At 38.8% G+C, this 21,078-nt stretch overlaps 1 protein-coding gene across 3 annotated transcripts; it reads left to right on the forward strand.

The window, feature by feature from the left end:
• Positions 1 to 135: 135 nt before the first annotated feature.
• LOC122667973 (G-protein coupled receptor 1) lies at positions 136 to 20,402 on the forward strand. Of its 3 annotated transcripts, none has more exons than XR_006333884.1 (10): positions 136 to 394; positions 3,551 to 3,582; positions 3,724 to 3,893; positions 4,577 to 4,671; positions 5,642 to 5,743; positions 5,888 to 5,944; positions 13,193 to 13,336; positions 19,022 to 19,092; positions 19,762 to 19,972; positions 20,052 to 20,402. XR_006333884.1 is itself a non-coding variant. In XM_043864478.1 (9 exons), exons 1-9 carry the CDS (start codon positions 215 to 217, stop codon positions 19,865 to 19,867), a joined length of 957 nt encoding a protein of 318 aa, XP_043720413.1. In that variant the 5' UTR covers positions 136 to 214; the 3' UTR covers positions 19,868 to 20,402. The 3 variants fall into 3 exon arrangements, 1 of the variants encoding a protein (XP_043720413.1); XR_006333885.1 differs by having other exon boundaries at positions 20,154 to 20,402; XM_043864478.1 differs by having other exon boundaries at positions 19,762 to 20,402.
• Positions 20,403 to 21,078: the final 676 nt, after the last annotated feature.

The raw sequence follows: 21,078 nt of genomic DNA on the forward strand, positions 1-21,078 counted from the left end.
GAGAGGGTCTGTCACAAAGAGTTGAAAAAGTCATAAATCTCCACCCATTAATTAAATTAAAAAAAAACTTTTTGGGTAATTTAGTAATTTAATTTTTTGCCGACTCTCGCTCGACATTGCTTCTCCTTCCTTCGAACCTACGACTTGGTTTTGCTTGTAGTCACAGTTCTTCTCATCTGTTTCAATCCATCCATACGCACATTCAGATTCTGAGATGGCAATATCGCAGATGGTCGGAAGTCTCACTGTACATGATCGCCAGATTCTGACGGCAGTGAATGCTGGGGCGTCTACTTTCTCACTTGTTGGCTCATCTTTCATCGTTCTGTGCTACCTTCTGTTCAAGGAGCTTCGCAAATTCTCTTTCAAGCTTGTCTTCTTTCTTGCCCTCTCTGTAAGTCAAGTCAAACCATCTGCTAAATCCTCCTTATCTTGGTTTCGAGCTTAGAAGGAAAACAATAAAGTCACCGGTTTTGAATTCCATTATTTCTGGACGGATCTCATTCCTTATGGTCGGGATTTGGAATGTCATCTAGCTTTGCATAATTTGAGATTTTTAGAAATTTAATTCCTTGTTTTTTTGGGTGTAATTAGATTTACGAAGAAAGTGACAGGTTTCGTTCTTCGGTAATTAGATCTGTGTTTTGGTTGTAATTTCTCGGTGTTTTAACTTTTTCTGTGTGTCTCAAATGCTTATACTTGCGCTACAATTGTGCAATGTACCGTGATAAATTTCAATAGTAGCCAATGTTCATGCACTGAAAATTTGGAACTTAAAACAAATAATTTCTTGATCTCTAATTGTAAATTGAGACACTTTTTTTTTTCTCCTGGCAATTGATTGTGTAGTGCTTCCAACGTGCCAATGAAGGTGCTATCAAGTTCTTTATGTTGGATAGGAATATGAGTAGCATTTATACAAATTCTGATGATACGGATGTCATTTGCATCTCTAACACTGGACTGGTCTATAACACTCTGCCTGATTTCTTTTCCCTTAAAAATTATCAAATCGATGAAAATTCATCGTTGTTTCTATTCTGGTTGGAGATGTTACACTTTCTACCTTGAGTTTTCCAGCGTATTGAAGTGAGATATAAGAAAAGGAGTGGTTTGAAGTTAGGGTTTCTTAGTTTTTCACTTACTGTAGTTGAGGATAATGCAAGCATGTGAGAAAAAAATGAAGTGTAAGCAATCATTATACTGGCTTGGTGCAAGACTGCAAGGATTAATTTACTATTTTTGTTTATTTTCATTCCTTTTCCTCATGGTGACAAAATTCATTGGAGAAAAAATGGGATCAACTTGAGTGAATGAATCATCCTTCCTTTGTACAATGATGGTTTTCCTCTCTTTTATTTTGTTACTCCTTCTGTTGACTTTCTCTTATCCCATCTATCAATTATTCAGTTGGGGTGGTTTGGGGAATAAAGCATGGTTTAGGTCAGATAAACCTTTCCAATTAAATTTGTTGCCTTAACTAACAGATTGTAGACAGTTATGATGAGAGAAAAAGGAGAAAAAGGATGTGGAAGGTGATTATTGTACATATGAAAGAAAAATAATACTGAAGTTATCAATTTTCCTCGGTGTTTGAAAATTGCTTGATGAATGGAGGAGAAGCTTTGTGGTCTCAATTTATAAAAACAAAGGAGATATTCAGAATTGTAGTAACTACAGGGGCATAAAGTTAATGAGCCATACGATGAAGTTATGGGAGAGGGTTATTGAAACTCACTTGCGAAAGGAGAGTACTATTTTGGAAAACCAATTCAGTTTTATGCCAGGAAGATCCTCAATGGAGGCAATTTTCTTATTAAGGAGACTCATGGAAAGATATAGAGAGGGTAAAAAAAATCTTCATATGGCCTTTATAGATCTAGAAAATGCCTACGTCAGATCCCTAGAGAGCTAATCTGGAGTGTTTTAGAGAATAGAAGGGTGTCATGTAAATACGTAGACATAATTAAAGATATATATGGTGGTGTGACTAGCGTTAGAACAACGGGGGGCCAAGACAGTGAGTTCCCAATCTCAATTGGACTACACCAAGAATCAGCCTTAAGCCCTTTATTTGTTTGCGCTTATCATGGCGACTTAACAAGAAGCCTACGAGATGAGGTCCTATGGTGGATGATCTTTGCACATGATATTGTTTTGATAGATGAGACAAAAGTAGGGATTAATGTCAAACTGGAACTATGGAGAACAACCTTGGAATCAAAAGACTGAGGATAAGTAGAACTAAGACCGAATACATGATGTGTAACTTTAGCAGCTCTGAGACTGATAATGAAGTGGTGAATATTGATGAGAGGGAGATCCCGCAAAGTGACCACTTTAGCTATCTAGGATCAATCGTAAACAAGGAGGGCGACATAGATGAGTATGTTGCCCAAAGGATTAAAATAGGTTGGATGAAGTAGAGAGGCGTGACCGGAATACTGTGCGGCCGGCGTATCCCTTTCAAGTTTAAAGGAAAATTTGATAGGACTATCATTAGACCAGCTATGATGTACAGGGCGGAATGTTGGGCTGTGAAGAAGTGTCATGTAAACAAACTTGGTGTTGTAGAGATGAGGATGTTGAGATGGATGAGTGGGAAAACTAGGAAGGATAAAGTAAGGAATGATCATATTAGGACTGGGTTGGGAGTAGCTCTGATTCATGATAAACTTAGAGAGAGTCGATTGAGGTGGTTTGGCCATGTTCAACAGAGGACATCGGGTGCCCCAGTCCGGAGGAGTGACTTGATCCTGATTGAGGGAACCAAAACAACCTGAGGCAGGCCTAAGATAACCTTAGGAGAATTGGTGAAAGACATACTTAGTTTAGTCCTTGTTCCTAGTATGACCTCAAATAGAGCTGTTTGGAGATCAATGATCCATGCGGTCAACCCCATTTAGTGAGACTTTAATGTTGTGATGGTGTTTTTTGTGTTCATTCCACCTTGAGACCTTGAGCAGAATGTTGGGTATTTAAGAAGCGGTACGTAGCTAATAAGGGTCGATGCCCTAGAATTTGTGGCGATGTTGTACGCCCTCCTTCTAGTCGACCCATTTAGTTTGTGCTGATATTGTTTGCCCCCCCCCTCTCCCCCCAACCCAATCTCTCATTTTTTTTTCCGTTGTCTCTTTCAGGATCCATGTAGCCGACCCCATTAAGCTCGAATAAGGCTGGGTTGTTGTCGTTGTTGTTTAAAAAATATCTTTCTTTCATTCCTTGACGACTGTAATTTTCAATCATACATGCCATTTTAATCATTTGCCAGTAGGCCTTGTTTTTCTTTCCCAAATTCTGGGGGCTTAAAATTTGTTAAACTGACTGAGTTATATTCTGTACTTGTACAGCTAGTAATTTTTCTGTTATCATACTCTAAATTGCTGAGCACCCTATAATTTTATCAGTTCATAAGCCGACCTGAATTCTCATTTATGTTCTTGTCATTCCTGTTATACGCTATGGGCTCATTGATCTGATGTCTTCAATATTGGTGTTTTTTCTTCTTTGCTTTTGTTTTTAATCCTAACAACATTTTCTCTTTGTACAGGATATGCTTTGCAGTTTCTTCAGCATGGTTGGGTATGCTTCTTTGCATCATGTCATGTTTTGTGTCCTTAAACACTAGATTTGATTAAAAAATTTCATCCTTCAGTGATCAGTCAAATTGCATGTAGCTTCTGCTAACACATGCAAAGCTCATGGTTTCCATTTTTTATGCAGGGATCCATCAAAGGGATTATTTTGCTATGCTCAAGGCTATAGCACACATTTCTTTTTTGTTGCTTCTTTCTTATGGACTACAACAATTGCTTTCACTCTTCACCGCACTGTTGTTAGACATAAAACGGATGTTGAAGATTTGGAGCCCATGTTTCACTTGTATGTCTGGGGTATGCATTATTATATTAACTAGTGATTTATTTTCCACTTGGGGTTCATTTATTTCCAGAAAAAACCATGTCATTAGGTGAAAATATTCCTTTATGTGGTTTTATCTGGAAACAAGCAGAGCCTTAAGTTTGTCTGAAGCTCACTTCCTTCCAAGGTGGTTACCAGTTGAATTACCTTGATTGATCAGTGATGGGCCATACAAGGTAATGCAGGAGTAGACCTGTAATAGTATATCTCAGACCTAATCTCACAGCAGGATCTCAAGAAACAGTCAAACTCCCAAAAGTCTCGGTCCATAAAAAAGTCAACCTTCTCAGATAAAGGTCAAACTTTAGATTTGAAAACCCCACGATGAATAATAACACCCTTCAGAAGATGAGAGTGATTGTTTAAGTAATTTGAGTGTAATTAGAGAATTTCGACTCAGGTGAAGTCAAACATTTTTTAAGTTTGCTTCCTTGTATAGTTTATTTTTCAGTTATCAAGTGACGGTAGGTGCTATGAATCCAAGCTAAGTTAACTAGACATTTAAAAGGGGTATTCAGACATAAAATGGAAGTTGGTGGCATTAATATTTTTATGAATTATTTCTTGTGTTTCCATTTCCTGAAAGTTTGTTTGGTGTCATGCTAATAGTGATTAAGTGTTAAAATCAATTTTTTTAAAAAATTCCTTGCTGCAGGAACGTCACTGGTTTTGACTGTCATCCGCTCTATAGGCAATGATCCTGGACGCTTAGGTATCTGGTGTTGGACAGAAACAGGACGCGCTGGAAAGGCATGTAAAGATTAGGCTGTAGCTGCAAACATGCTTAATCTAAGTGTAGTTAGTTTTTTCCCCCGGAAGAATTTATTGCCTTGTTCAATGATTTAGGAAGCAGGAGATGTATATCTTTTAGTAGCTTATCATTATGTCAATGTTGATAGATGGCCTTTAGAATTTCTTGCCATTATTCATGGAAGTATGAAACATAGTGTATTGATTTTCCAATTGGAATATTACTAGTATTAATGGTATCCAGTGGAAGACTTTTAAGTTTATTTAGTTTCTTGTGGTGAAAATGTGACTGGAAGAAGGGGTGATTTGAAGATTAGGAAGCCATCTGCAATGCTACTGCTGAGAAGCTCATCTACTTTAACAAAGTATAACCCGATTTTATTTTTATTTAGCATCACAATTTCTCGCCAATGAACCTAGATAAGGACTTTATATTTTGCACAGAAGTCAATAGAAACATTGGATGCAAAGTTGACATGCAAAATCTGAGGTTTATTATCCATTTAAAATCAAGTTTAATTGACATGCTTTTTGTTTATGAGATAGTAGATATTTGATTTTGGCAATTTGACTTTACATGGTCCGGTAGAGAGAGGCTTCTTTCCACGGGACCACTAATTCTGCCATGTGGGAGGATGATGTGGTAATTCCTACTGTTGGATAGACAGGGAAATGTCTGTGTATGCTACCAATCAAAATTTTTACTCAATTTTAACCATCCATACATGCCTAGGATGTCCCAACGACTATTTTGCACTTTCCCCTAATCCTGGATTTTCAAACCTCTATCTTTCTGCTTGACAAACTCCATTTGGTCTAAAACTTGATAAGTGACAGTGAAGAGAAGGCTCTGTCCACAGCCGTTATGTAACAGTTTGCTCATTTATTTTTATTTTTCAAGCAGTTCCTCTTCATTTTCTGTGTCATTTTTTGTTACATGAACCTTATTCTACTGTATTTATTTCTGCAGGCTGTTCACTTCATTACATTTTATGCTCCACTTTGGGGTGCAATTCTATTCAATGGCTTTACATACTTGCAAGTGATACGTATGCTAAATAATGCAACCCGCGTATGTAATTTTCTACCCTGGATTTAACATAAAATGTAATGTCAATCGAGAAAGTTGGATAAGCTAGAATTGTTAGTGTCTTAATGCATTTTTCATATCTGTTCAAACCAATTTATGCTTACACAGTGGCCTTGAAACTTTCAGATGGCTGTGGGTATGTCAGAACGACCACATCAGTCAGAAGTAAGGGCAGATATGAAGGTACTGTGCTGGCAACTTCTCTTTTGGTGTTACTTTTTTTTTTTTTTTTTTTTTTCCATCTCTTGTGTGTCATTTTCCATTTGTCATGTCTCATCTCTCTCCCCATCCCTCTTTCCCCATCTGTATGTAGGACAAGATGGATATTTTCCAACCTTTTTCATTGTTCCCCCCCCCCCCCCCCCTTCTTTTTTTTTTTTTTTCATCTTTCAGTTTTTTGGGATGCTCTTCTAGTTACCCTCCGATCACCCAACTTTGGAGTGGTTCTTTTAGACCACTGGATTTATCATTGATCTTTGTTCTGAATAAAATTTTCATTTCCACCAATATATTCTCATTTCTTGTTGCTAGAGAGCTGGTTCATGCCCTGCCCCATTTTTTTCTGGGCATCTTTGATGCAGGACATTTGAGGGCTGCTCCTACTAGCCCTAGCCCAGGCCCAATTAGGTACTCCAAGGGATACCATCTCAGGCCCAAGCCCAAGCCCTGCCAGCCCTGCATTTAGTTTGATGTAGGGAAGGTTTCTAAAGTCTAGGTATTGCACAAAATTGAGTCCTTAACTTTTAGGCAGCAAACATACATCTCTTACGGTTAGATATTTGGCAGTAAGAAACAATAAAGTAATGGTCAGAATATAATTAGGCTGATGCATTCTTAATGTTTTAGTTCCAATTGGGCAATATGTGATGGTGTTAATGATAAACAACCTTAAGCAGGAATACTGTAGGAGCTGTCAAAGTTCTTAAAGAAAAAAAATAGTTGCTATAATAAATTCCATTCACCAACTGATATGCAAAACAATAGTAAATGTATGTAGATTATTCAGCCTAAATGGACTGAGTGGGTGAACTGTGGCAAATCAAATACATAAGCATTAGCATTAATTCTTTTGAGAACCTTGAATGGATCTGCACTACGAGCATGTAATTTGTTCCCTTTAAAGGCTGTAATTTGAGAATTGAATAATGGAAACAATGAATTGAGTATCTGGTTGTGTGCGTGTGCACCCTCCTTCCCCCCTTCTTCTTCTTCTTCTTCTTCTTCTTCTTCTTCTTCTTCTTCTTGTACTGCTTCTTCTTCTCTAGTTTCTTCTCTCCCCCCCATGCAATTCTGATTCCTTTCTGGATTCTCTTTTCTCCTTTTTGGTCCCCCATCATTTGGTATCAAAGCCCAAACATTGGGTGAATCTCTCTTTCTCGGGATTCTTCTCCCTTTCGGTCTCTCTTCCCCTCTTATCTTTCTTCTCCTATCTAAGTTCTCTCATCTTGTTCCCTTCCCTGTTCTGGAAACCCCAAGCCAGAACTCCAAAATACTCATATACAACTACCTTGTCCTCTTTACCATAACATCCATTGAACTCCTTTAGCCACATGATTGCAACAACCAATCGTTCCATATTATTTCATCTTATCCCAAGTTGGAATGACGAACAACACCAGAGATGATGCAACAGTAATGGTGTATGACTTCGACATTCCACTCAACAATATTGAGAGGACGTGCTGTTTCAAGATTTCGTCTCTTTTTCTCGTGAATTATCAGAGCTTTGGAACGGCATGGATGTGCAGCAGATGGACTGGTTTCCTGGGTTTATCCAAACTCGAGGTCGAGAGAGTTGATGCAGGACATTTGGGGGCTGCTCCTACTAGCCCTAACCCAAGCCCAATTAGATACTCCAAGGGATATCATCTCAGGCCCAAACCCAAGCCCTACCTGCCCTGCATTTAGTTTTTATTTCGGTTATTGCTGTAGAAGTAGTTATTAGAGGACAGTTATTGCTGTAGAAGTAGTTGTCAGGGAGTTTTCTGCAATTTTTTTGACTTTTGAGTTTTTAAAAGGGTATTTTGAGAAGGAATGGGGAACAGAATTGAATAATGAGCATCAATCTTTTTTGCTTATCTCCAGTCCAAAAATGCCTTCACTGATCTGTGGTTCATATTGTTATTGGCAAAGAACTGGAATACTTTTGGTGAATGGTGATCCAAATACCATTGCATGAGGGTGGACTTGGTTTTGGTATGGTTAGAGGGAGAACTTTGGCCTTTAAGGGTGATATTATCCTCAAACCCTAGACTGTCTAGCATTCATTGTAATCAAGGATAGGAATAGTTTGGACTGGGGAGGGTGGAGTAGTCACCAGCTTCAGTTGTGAGACTCCATTGTCATAGGAAATCAATAAATGTCATCCTTCCTGTTTTCCTTCAAGTCTAAATATGACGGTGAGATAGGGCTCCAATTATGGTAAGAAAGGTATACAAATTTTCTAGAATGATTGGGAAGTACTCTAGGGAACTACTTTATATTAGATACTATAGGAACGAGGACCAAAGAATCTTGGTGAAGGAGGGATATTAAAGAAACATGAAGGTGCCTTTTGGAAATTATTAATAAGCATCATGTAGGGAATTTTGGCTTAGGAGGATTAGGCTTTACGCTTAAATAGTATCCCAACTTAGGTTTGGAATGAGGTTGAAGACAGATTAGGCTTTACGTTTAAATAGTATCCCAACTTAGGTTTGGAATGTTTAGAGATGATATCATGTTGGCTGGGAACTAACTTTTAGAATATGACAATTTTGCCTTTATACGGTCTAGTGACTCTAGTGTAGAGAAGCTTCTTTCCACAGGACCCCTAATTCTGCCATGTGGTAGAATGATGTGGCAATTTCAAACCATTGGATAGACCTGGGACGGTTTGGATAGCCCACATGTCAAATTTCAGAAGCAAATTCAAACATAACCCCCCTGCCCAGTGTATTGGCATGCATCTCCATGTATGTGCATGCGCTCTCCCATTTTCTGGATCTTTCAATGCCTTATTTTCCTACTTGGAAAATCCATTTGGCTGAAACTTGACATGTGAACAGGGGAGCTAGGTGTCTACATGTCTACAAAATTTGGGCCCATCCAATCTGAAATGTGGTAGATCTGAGTCCGTGTAAAAGAGGTCATTTACATGGGCATGAAGGAAACGTTAGCCCTTAATAAACCCAAGAAAAATCACTTCGATGATGATGTAGATCACAGGTCTATGTGTAGCCACTGGAACAAGCCCCAAAACCAGCCCAGTGTAGTTGTGGGATTCAACTGCTGTGAGAGGCAGCCTAGTCTGATGATGTGGCAGGTTTTTGTTGGTTCGATGGAGCATCACATAATGACATAAGGCAGCCCCACTCCAGATAGAAGCATGAAGGAAGAGAAGGAACCAAGACAGAATTTTTTTTTAGGAAAAAAGGTTACTGTTCACATGAACTGTACCCAAGTACTGTTCACATGAACAGTGATTTGGGGGGCACATACGGACAGCTTGCATGGGGTACAAGATATGGACAGCTTTGTTCCTATTTTTTAGCTATGTTAGTTTACCTGTTTCTATTTTTAGTTTCCAGTTTTGTTGTAATAGGAGGTGTAATTTTAGTCACACTATGATGGTTAATGCAAAGTGGCAACCATACATAAATAAGGTGACATAGATGATGATGTTTCAAAAAGAATTAAAGTGGGATGGATGAAGTGGAGAAGTGCCACCGGAGTTCTGTGTGATCGACGTATTCCTTTAAAGCTAAAAGGAAGTTCTATAGGATTGTTGTCCAACCGGCTATGATGTATGGGGCGGAATGTTGGGCAGTTAAGAAGTGTCATATAGAGAAGCTATGTGTAGCAGAGATGAGGATGTTAAGATGGATGTGCGGAAACATTAGGAAGGATAAAGTAAGGAATGATCGTATAAGAGCTGATTTAGGAGTTGCCCTAATCAATGACAAGCTCTGAGAATGTCGTTTGAGATGGTATGGCCATGTTTAATGGTGGCCTGAGGATGCCCCAGTACGAAGGAGTAATCTGATTCCAATTGAAGGAGCTAAAAGAGTTAGAGGTAGGCCTAAAATGATCATAGGGGAGGTTGTGAGGAATGACATACGTAGTCTGGGTCTTGTAATAAGTATGACATCGTATAGAGCCTATTGAAGGGCAAGGATCCATGTTGCCGACCCCATCTAGCTGAGCTTTTCCAGACTTCCTGGACTGTGACTCTCTCCTCTTACTTTCATTTCTCTTTTCGTACTTCTCAACTTCTTGTCCTCGATTCTTCATTTCGCTTACTTTCAGTCAGTTTTCTCTACTATGTTTTGCAAGGATCCAGGTAGCCGACCTCATTCAGTTGGGATAAGGCGGAGTTTGTTGTTGTTGTAATAGGAGATTGGATAGTTTCTAAATTCAGTTTTACCAGTTAGTTAGTACTAGTTTCTAATTTCAGATTTAGAAAGTAGGCGTAGCTTCTATTTAGAAGTTTCTATTTTCTTAAGTTTCTATTTCAGTCCTTTGTTTTCCTTTTAGTTAGATTTAGTTTGTATTTTCGTTTGTTTTCTATTTTGTAATCGTTTCAATAGCAAAAAGGGGAGTTACTATTTGTAATCATGATTTAGTTATAAATAAAGGCAAGAGGCTGTATTGATCAGCCAGGATGAGATAAAAAAACAAAGAGTGGTTATTAGCCATGTAGCTGTGAGAGACAGGTACGGTGAGAGGCTGTGGGTGAGAGACCTGGGAGAGAGTGAAAGGCTCAATCCAAATTATCCTTCTTCTATCCTGTCTTCAATTTTTCCCTTTTTTATTTTCATTGTGTGATCTGCTACAAGTTCTGCGATCGATTAAGGAATATCTTTTACAAGTTCATCAATTGTTGCCCAGTTTTGAAGTCCAAACCAGCATTAAACTTTTTTCAAGAAGATCTTGCCTGGGGCTAGTCCTTCGTGATCCAGCCTCACGGTAGATTTTGCCTTAAAATGATTATCCTTTGAATTGATTCTCAACTTGTTTGAATAACTTCATGGGGAAACCTGATGTTGTAGAGAAAACAGTGATCCTGACTTCTGTCTGGACTTTGAAGTAAAAATGTCTTTCTGCATACCTTGAAGTAGAAAAGAGACAAACCATTGTTCCTTTCTTCAAAAGATGAATTTCATTATAGAAACTAAACTTATGTTGATCTCTTGTTTATGTATCTAGTTATCTGGGCCATTTCATTTTCCCTTGAAGAACCTACTTTTCAGCTTTCATCCATAATGTAAGACTAAAAATAGTTCAGAATTAGTCCGAATTAAACCCACAATAGTCAATGAATAAACCTATGTATAAGGGCTTGAATCAACACAAGTTCAGAATAAAAGGGTGGTGCTGGAACTCAGGTTTCAGCCAATAGAATGGGCCAATATCAAGGTTGAGTTCAAGTAGGGACCAGCTCAGGTCACTCTCAAAATTGGAGCCAATTTGGATGGCTAGAAACAGTCTGATGTAGATCCCAGTCCCATGCATGGATTGACATACAATCGAAGGAAGAAGATCCAGACCAGCCAAGACCAGTCAACTCGAGCCTAACCAGTCCCTAACTTTGGGACAGAATTGGACAGAATTGGATCAGCCAATTTGTCTTCAAATCAAGCCATTCCCTCAGCAGCAGCTTCTCATCAGTAGCTTCTCATCAGCAGCTTCTCAGCAAGTATCTATTACTATTTTCTTAGCTAAGCCCTCACTATATATAGAGGCCTTATTGTAAGTTTTTGAAAGAATAGAATGAATGAAACAAATGAAGCTTGCTTTTGCAAACCATTGTCCTGAGAAAGGCTGAGAGATCAACTGAGAGAGTTGAGGGTGAGAGACCCACGGCTGAGACAGCCCTCTATCCCCATTATCCTTCTATCCCTCCATCTTCTCCTCTATCTTCTGTTTTATTTACTGATTTGTTCCCTTAATCTGAAGTTTATTGATTGAGATCAAGAACCTGCCTGGGGTTAGATCATTCGTGATTTAACCTTACATTACAGTCAAAGGGAAAAACCACCAAATTAGAAAGTAGGGGACTTAGCTGTAGAAACCAAACCAGCCATTAACTTGGGCCAATACTTGGATCGAGTGGAGGTCCTATGGAGGTTATCCTTTGCTGAAAATTTCATTCAATTCTGACGGCAGAATTGGAAGTTGCAGGGGTGTCACCAAAATAGAGGGTTTGGCTGGAACTTGCAAACCAGTGAGAGTCTGGACACCAAACCAGGATCGAGTGTAGGGCGGCAGGGCCTAGTGTGGGGACCTTGTGCTCCAACTCTCTGCAGAAACTGACAAGGAATGGTGGAGTTGTGGAGCCTTGAAGCTTGCAGACAACCTATAGCAGCAACTGGGATCCCGCAGGAGGTGGAGGAATCTTGAGTGATCAGCAACAGCAGTAGCAGCACTGGAACAGCAGTGGAGGTACTCGAGTGGCCTTCTCAATGTGTGGATCAGTCACAATAACACAGTAGAGCACAGAGATCAATGGAGAGACAGAGAAGGTGGAGAAGATAGAAAGTAGATGGTAGGGGGTAGGGAGAATGGCTCTCTCAGCCTGGGTCTCTCACCCACAGCTATCTCATCTGTTGCAGCACAGGGAATACTCCCATACTCATGGCTAATTGGCCTGGATATTTTTTTTCTCTAAAATTCTGATCTTTCATTAAGATTTTATGCCTTTTAACAGCTTAGGCAAGCTTACAATAGAATAGAAACTTCCCAAAATTAAAAGCTAAACTAGAATAGAAACTTAATAAAATTGAAACTACTAAATCCTAGCTAAATAGAAGTTAACTAAACTAAAACTACTTGGCTTTATACTTCAGCCACAAATTAGAAACTAATAAATATGGAAACTACTAAAGTGCATCAAATCCAGCTGACTGGTCAAAGGAGGATCCTAGCAAAATCGTGGAGCATCTTCCTCTCAAAATTGGAGAGCATGGGGGATCCTTGTCACAATCGTGGGGCATCTTGGACCCCAGCTTGGCTGGCTCGAGTTGGCCCTGCTGAGCTAACTCAAACTGGTCCATCTCTGGCCCAAAGGGGGGGCCTGGTCCTTTTGTCTCTTCCTTTGGCCAGAATCTACATCAATCCACCAAGTTGACCATAGGGTATTTCACTAGCTTTGGTAACTACAAATCCTGTCTCTCTAGGATCTGTAAATTTTAGAAGACTTTTTTTTTAGGACCTCTTGGTTCAGCAATTTGTGTTGAGATTGCATTGTATTACGGGGTATATTTTAAGTTTTTAACTATTATCATGCTTATCATTGGATGGACATTTTAACTTGGTAACTAATAACTATCTTGCTGATGTTGGTTGGTATTCTAGTATGTCTATTCAACTAAAACTCTTTTTTGTAAGAAATTTGAAACTTTTCTTTTTGGGTTTTATATTTTGCTCCTATTGATTCCTTTTTTTCTATAGGCTTTAAATCGCTGGGGTTACTATCCGCTGATTCTTATAGGTTCATGGACGTTTGGTACAATTAACCGTATTCATGATTTCATAGAACCAAACCACAAGATATTTTGGCTTTCTGTACTTGATGTTGGAACGGCTGCACTTATGGTATGTCTCTTGAAAAACAGTTTAGGTTTTCTTTATCTTTTGTAACTAAATAATTTGATACACCTATGAAGTTTGAACATGGTTTCTAATATGGTTGAGAATGGTATTCTTGAGAGAATTACCAACTATACATCTGGTATATGCAAGGTTCTAAGAATTGAAATCGGAACGAAGGGATCGGCTGAGTGCGATCTCGATTCCTGTTGATCCGGAGCGGCCGATCCATATTCCATACTGGAATTCTAGGGTTCAGGCCGATTCCAGTTGAATCAGAATTGGAATTGGAATTGGAATTGGAATCGGAATCAGAATAGGCCGAGGCCGATCCCGTTGCCGATTCTGCATGTTTTAACCTTGGGTACATGATACCCAACCGGGGCCTTTGCTTGCAGTCTCAACTTGGAGAGTTTTGTTGGCTCCATAATCCATATTCATCTAGATCAGATAACCCTACAATAGTTTTTAATCTAATATGTTATCTTGCTGACCCAGAAAACTATGGAAAAGTTCTGCACAAAATTTTGTGGATTAACTTCATCTTTCAACATCTATTCTTGACTTAGTTGCCCTTCGTGGGGCATGGAAATTTTGTGAAATATTTTGGTTTCAACAAAGGTCGAAACGAAACCAGTTGCGATACTTGGGTTTTACCATGTTTCGTATTTTGGTATCGTTTCTGTCAAACCCTTTGTATAAAATGCATCCTTTCGCTTGATATTTTGCAGTTTCGATGAAGTTTCAACCATGTTTCGAGTTTCGGTATTGTTTTGCTAGTTTCGACTCCAAAGAGGGAATCTTCCTAAAAATCCTCGTTTTTTTGTGATTTTTGGGCAAATCACTCTCATATCTTGGTCATAATGAACCATGTATAACATTTGAGGATTATGAAATGGTTTCTAATTTTATGTTTATTAATTCCTAAAGCATAATTAGTTTTTTTAATTTGAATTATGTGTGTTCTAGTACTAAATTTTGTGTATACAACATCGTACAACATACAACGTACACTACCAACCTAGGGTCTTACCATTTTGGGTGTGTTTTTTTGCGATCTAAGGGTTCTACTATGCTTAAAGGGCCTAAAATGGGGTTTCCTTAAAGTTTCGGGACCTAATTTGGCTATTTGAGCCTCGAAACCAGTAATTAAAACCTTACAAGTTTCGACTGAAATTTTGCGGTTTCACGAAATATTTCGGGCTCAAAACCGAAACCTTGAACATGAAATATGCCTACTGATAAGTGCAAAGTAATCTAAAAATAAAAGAGAGAAATAATAGGGAGAGAAAGAGGAAGAGAGAGAGAGAATATGCTTTACAGACGAAGCAATGACGTTTGGCTTGGGTGAGGAAGCCTACCTCATCTCTAAGAGATAAATTAGGGGATTTCAATTCTATCCATTCACTTCATATGCTACCTATTAAATAGGCTTAGTAACAAGTAGTTATAAATCCTACAACTCCTCCACAAAACCACCCACGTACAACATAACTCCAATTATCTTTTAACTCCCTCCCATTAATTATACATAAATAACTAATAATAACTAAAATCATAATTTCTAAAATTATCCTAATAATTAAAATAAAGACACGTAACATTCCATCCCTCTTTGAATCGTGAAATTGAGGAAGCGCTCGCCAGGATCCCATATCGTAATAGGAAAAATCCAAATCAATGAGTCAGGATTGGTCATCTCACGACATGACGATTTCATTGTAGGGTCTCGTATCACTTTGAAGGAAGTACTGGTTAATGTAGTCCTAGGTAGGGGTAATCCCACTAGGAGCCAAGGTACTGGGGTCACACACAAGGGCTGGCCGATTGGGTTAGGGTTTAGAAATCTAGGTCAAAACTAGGGTTAGGGTTGGACAATGGCAATGGGGTTTATGGGGTTTTAATGTGCAGGTCTAGGGTGCTTTTATGGCATATAAATGATAGGATTTGAGAAGGTTTTAAAATTCTGCAATTTTGGACAGAATTGAGTTGCAGGTTTTTGATTTTAATGGAGTGGAAGAATGGAGGGGATAGAGGGGGAGCTATGAGCTGGGTTTAGGATCGAGTGTAGGGAGAAGTATGGGGGATGTATGCTGGAAGTTTGGTTTGAATTGATAGACAGATCTGAAGTTATGAGGGAGTCCTAGTTAAGGTAGGAGTTGCAGGTTTAATGGAGGTTAGGGTTTGATGGATGGAGGGGGGGTGTGGATTAGGTCTAAAGAAGGGGAATGGCTGGATAGATTAGAAGAACATTTGAAATCAAATTGCAAATTCAAACTTACTGGATTGCAGAGGCAATGGCAGCAACTTGATAACTTGAAGAAACCTCCCGATCTTCACGATGCAAGGAGTCGCAGGAATCCACCCACCCTATCCACCTTGAGATCCACAAGGATATACATTCACAGAGAGCAGCAGCAATGGCAACAAGCATAAAGCTAATTTTTATTAATCAAATCCGTATTCAATGCTGGCCTCCTTTACAAACTTATATAGAAGTCTCAAAAATAGACTTAGACACTAAAAAGGAATGGCCTAACTCAATCCTTACCTATTAGCTAACTTAAACTGACTAGGAAACTGAAATAGACTCAAAATAGAGTCCTAGTCCAGCCAAACTAAACAACTAAAAGAAAATGTAATAAAATCACTTAAATTGAACCATTGGTTGAACCGGTTCAATTTAAAACGCCAAATAAAAAGCTAAATATGGAAATAAAACTAAGTATGGGAGTTAATCTCGTATGCAACTTATTTACCCATATTTTAGGCCCATAAAAGTGGCCTATTACATTAGAAATCCATGGGATCAAAGGCCCAACATGTATGTAACCCAACCCTAGACTTATTCCTAAAGAAATAAGCCCATTTCGATGATGAATCTGCATCAACTCTCCCCAGCTTGAAAAAATTCGTCTTCGAATTTTGCATTGATGAGGGGGCAACAACATATGAGTAGCTGCTTTGACCACTCCCAAACAGAACTCTGGTGAGGCAAGAATATTAGGAATAAAGTCTTCAAGGCGTGGAGGTTTCTCTTCAGAGAACCATAGTGGCATAACAAACTCTATGTGCTCGACCTCTTCAAGAACAACATCTTGGATGTCGATGATTTCTTGTGGAGTGTTCTCAATCACCACTTCATCTTCCATGTCCTCAGCCTTGTCTACTTTACTCTCTTCAATGTAGACCTCTTCAGTAGTTTCTTCTACCATTGTATTTTGGACCTCCACATCAGTTTGATGGCCGAGCTTCTCAACCATGATCTCAACTACTGGTGCAGCTTGGTCTACTTGAATTTCTTTCACTATAGGTTCTTGAATCTCTTCAACACAAACCGCCTTAGTAGAATATTCTGTTGGTGCATCCGCCATTGGTGAAACTTCAAACACAGCCGATGTCACTTGCGTTTGAGTTGACATATTCGGCAGTCCCTATGATTGTACAGTCGATGTGGTCACCTTTGGTTGTAACCCTTTTAGAGTAAAACAATGGTATAGACGGTGTCGATCAGGTAGGACACACGAGTTGTTTTCAAGTTCAATCCAACCTTGTCGCTCGTCCAACCAATCACAACCTACTGCAATAAAGCTCTTTGGAAATGGTACCGGCTGACACCAAGCGCAGTCAGAATATGAGGAACGCTCAAATTCAACAAAGACTTTACCTGTAGGCATGATGCAAATCTCTCCTGATTGGGACAATATGTCCACCCCAGATTGTGAAATAATGTTGTTACGTCGCCTCTCATCAACAATTAATTTGACTGTGCTCCCATTGGGAAGACGAACTCGGGTCTTGAAAACGAAGGGAGGTGGGTCTTTCAAGGTTTGGTTGGAGCTTCCCTCCGCCATAGCTCTGATACCACTTTAATGTAGTCCTAGATAGGTAGGAGACCTACTAGGAGCCAATTCAACCAGGATCTGATTGGTTTGAAAAACTCAAAGGTAGCAGCTTGAAAATTGAAGAAACCTTCCAATCTTCTCGATGCAAGGAGTTGCAAGAGTCCACCCACCCTAGCCACCTTGAGATCCACAAGGATATAGACTCACAAAGAGCAACAGCAATGGCAGCAAGCATAAAGCTAATTTTTATTAATCAAATTCGTAGTCTATACTTGGCCCCCTTACAACCTTATATAAAAGACTCAAAATTAGACTCCTACACTAAAAAGGAAAGGCCTAACCCAATCCTTAATCTATTAGGCAATTTAAACTAACTACGAAACTAAAATACTAAAAGAAATAGACTCAAAACATGGCTGGACTTATAGAGTCCTAATCCAGACCAACTTATATCACATGACCACTTAACCAAGTCACATGATCACTTAAATTGAACCAATTGGATACAACCAATTTGAACCGGTTCAATTAAAAAAATATAAAAATAAACTAAGTATTGGGCTAATCCCGTATGCAACCTATGTACCCCTAGTTTGGGCTCATTAAAGTGGCCTAATACATAGAAAACCCTTGGGAACGAAGGCCCAACATGTATATAACCCAACCCTAGGCCTATTTCTAAATAAATAAGCCAATTTCTATGGATGAATCTGCATCACTGGTGCTTGATTTGCATTGGTTCGAATCCTTCTTCTTCTTCGTCATCTTCGTCTTCTTTGTCTTCCTCATCTTCTTCTTCTTCTTCATAATGTTCATCTTCTTCTTTTTCTTCTTTTTCTTCAATTCGGCCAAACTCTGTTGCACACATTGATAAACTTTAGTCATCTCGTTGGAGATTGCCATTATATCCCGAACGGATGAACGCATGGCCTCGATGATCTCAATCTATGTACCCATAGTCGCAGGATTGACTGGGCTCTGATGCCAAATGATAAGTGCAAAGTAATCTAAAAATAAAATAAAATAAAAGAGAGAAATAATAGGGAGAGAAAGAGGAAGAGAGAGAGAGAGAGATTATGCTTTACAAACGAAGCAATGACGTCTGGCTTGGGTGAGGAAGCCTACCTCAACACTAAGAGATAAATTAGGCGATTTCAATTCTATCCATTCATTTCATATGCTACCTATTAAATAGGCTTAATAACAAGTAGTTTTAAATCCTACAACTCCTCCACAAAACCATCCACGCAAAACACAACTCCAATTATCTTTTAACTCCCTCCCATTAATTATACATAAATAACTAATAATAACTAAAATAATCATTTCTAAAATTATCCTAATAATTAAAATAAAGACATGTAACACCTACGCCTCAAAGTGGACTTCTATCCATCATAATGGAACAATGTACTTTTCTCGGATTACAAGAACGCTTGATTCGTTTAAAAGAGAGGGTTTGTAGTGATGTTTTGAGAATCATACCCTTTACTTGCACCACGCTGTTGCATGTTTTAAAGGTGTCTAAGTTTCCAATGATATATTTGTCCATAACCACCCACTACTTATTCTACCAACTGAAAATGGCAACCCATTTCTTGTAAAATCACTTCCAGATTCATGCTTCCAGGCAAAAGCACCCTACACCAAGCTAAATCAACTAATTATATCAATACTATCTTATATCATCTTCAATCCTGTGGAACTCATGTGATATATGCCACCTGCAGGTGTCTAGTAATTGAATTGTGACTGTTAGCATCTACAGCATGTTCTGATTATACTGATCTATATTAGTATTCTGTTATTTTTTTGGCGAGTATTAATTCAGTTGCTGATGGTCTAGGGCTTGTTCAACTCTATTGCTTATGGTCTCAACTCTTCAGTGCGACGAGCAATTCATGAGAGACTGGAGCTGTAAGTCACAGGTCTTCAGGACATAAATTTTTAAAGATTTAAAATACTTTGCAGAGGGCTGTTTTGGGAAGGCATCCTGAGCCAATAGACTATATTGTGTAATCCTAATCATCTTTATCAAATTTTCACTTTTCCCTTTGCAATGTCTCTCACATTAGTCATTCTTGTCATTTTTTATTGAAGAGGGCCACCTAGTGGAGTAGGCAAACTTGGGTAAGGCAACTATGGTCCTACCAGAGATTAATATGTGGAATTTTCTTGGCCCAAGTGCTTGCAGGAACTGTAGGACTGCATATTCTGGTAGATCAGATGGTTAAAGGCTCTCTGTTCCAGTTGACTTTAGTCTAATTAATCTCTTATAAAATGGCCCATAACAGTGGTTCATGAACCCTTTTATCATGAGACAAGGCAACTATTCCACAGTTCTGGTGCTTCAGGGCTAAGACATTGCCTTGATATATTGGATTCTTACAATCATGATATTGGATCATCTTTTGAGCATATATATTTTATTTTATTTGTTTATTTTCTTACACATTAAAATCCCCTTATCCTTACATATCTTAGCAAAACTAATGATGTAGTTGGGATAAAGGCTTATTTGAGAAGTTTTATTTCTCAATAAAACCAAATTTTCCTGTGGATTAATTGGGTTTCACGTTTGAGCAGGTCGTGGCCAGAGAGATTCCGTAGATGGCTGCCAATTTCTACAAGGGTCAGAAGCCTAGAGCAAGAAAGTGAGTTAATCTCACTGAAAAGTCAGGGCCAACAATAGCAACTGTGGTATTATCCTTATGCTTACGACTGTGTCAGCATTGTATTTCATCTGAGTTCTCCACGCTTTCATAAATTTGAGAATGAGAAGATGCTCAGAGAAAAGGTGAATGCGATTCCTGTACCAAAATGAGTGATTTAGGTCTCTTGAATCTTACTAATATGCCCACATATTTGTCATCCAGTGTACCCTTCCCCTTGTGTAAACTGTCACCATTCATATGATCTTGACATTAAAGAAACAGAAGGACTTCAGAGGAAAAGTTCTAGTGCTCCAGGGTTTTCAGGTCAAACCTCTAACCTTGAGCTGGGATGACATTAAGGCAGAGGACCCAGAAGCAAATCACAGTGGGCATGAAGGCATTAACGGTGGATCTATTTTTTCTGCTGTATAGCAAATGAACAGTTTATGCTTGTCTCAAGTTCTGGTTTGAATGAGTTTTGTCTTGGTTTTTTGCTTTTGAGTGTTTGACAGGTCTACAATTTCTTAATGAAATGGGTATTTATATATTGGTGCATCCACAGTTCTTATTTCTTCTCCCTACTGTTCATACTCATATTTCTTGGTTTGTTTTGGTTGCTGGCAAGCAAGTGATTGTGCTTCCTGGGCAACCCATATCTATTACTGTATGGACCATTAATCAGATGCAGCTAAGCCTTTAATTAGGCTGCTTTTGGTATGCATTCTTGGAATGCATTCCTGGTTGATTGCGCATTCTCGAGTGGTAAAAATAGTTGTTTTATCATCCGAGAATGCAAAATCGACTTAGAGTGCATTCCAAGAATGCATACCAAACACAGAAGTCCAACCTGCAGTTCTTGATCCTCAGGAAAGCACCCCAGCTAAGGCTTGTTTGTAAATTGCATATTTGGCCAGAAAGGATCAAATATGAGGCAAGTACTTCAGCTCTTTCTTATTGATATTTTGTTTCTTCTTCTCTTCGTTTATGTAATGCTGCATTTGCCCCTGACATAATGATAAGCTTTTTTTTGACATTTCAGGCGCACCTTCTAAAATAAAAAAGCGTCCCCTTCTAGTTGGGATTTGAAGCCACTAACTCTTTCATTAGAAGGACAAAAGAATCCTTCCCTGTATAAATAAGTTTCATGTTTATTATAACAAGCTTAGATTTGATCTGTCCAGAACAGTTCCCAACTAACTAAGGGCGTATGCAGTGCACTTGGCTCCCACCGCTACAGGTCTGGAGAGGG

The sequence above is a fragment of the Telopea speciosissima genome, chromosome 7 (assembly GCF_018873765.1).
Source record: "Telopea speciosissima isolate NSW1024214 ecotype Mountain lineage chromosome 7, Tspe_v1, whole genome shotgun sequence".
NCBI lineage: Eukaryota > Viridiplantae > Streptophyta > Magnoliopsida > Proteales > Proteaceae > Telopea > Telopea speciosissima.

Excerpts from the sequence above, each read along its gene's own strand:
- LOC122667973 (XM_043864478.1), top strand. The coding sequence starts at position 215 with ATGGCAATATCGCAGATGGTCGGAAGTCTCACTGTACATGATCGCCAG. Across the intron at positions 395-3,550 it reads TCTTCTTTCTTGCCCTCTCT|GATATGCTTTGCAGTTTCTT; the intron begins GTAAGTCAAGTC and ends CTCTTTGTACAG. Across the intron at positions 5,945-13,192 it reads AAGTAAGGGCAGATATGAAG|GCTTTAAATCGCTGGGGTTA; the intron begins GTACTGTGCTGG and ends TTTTTTCTATAG.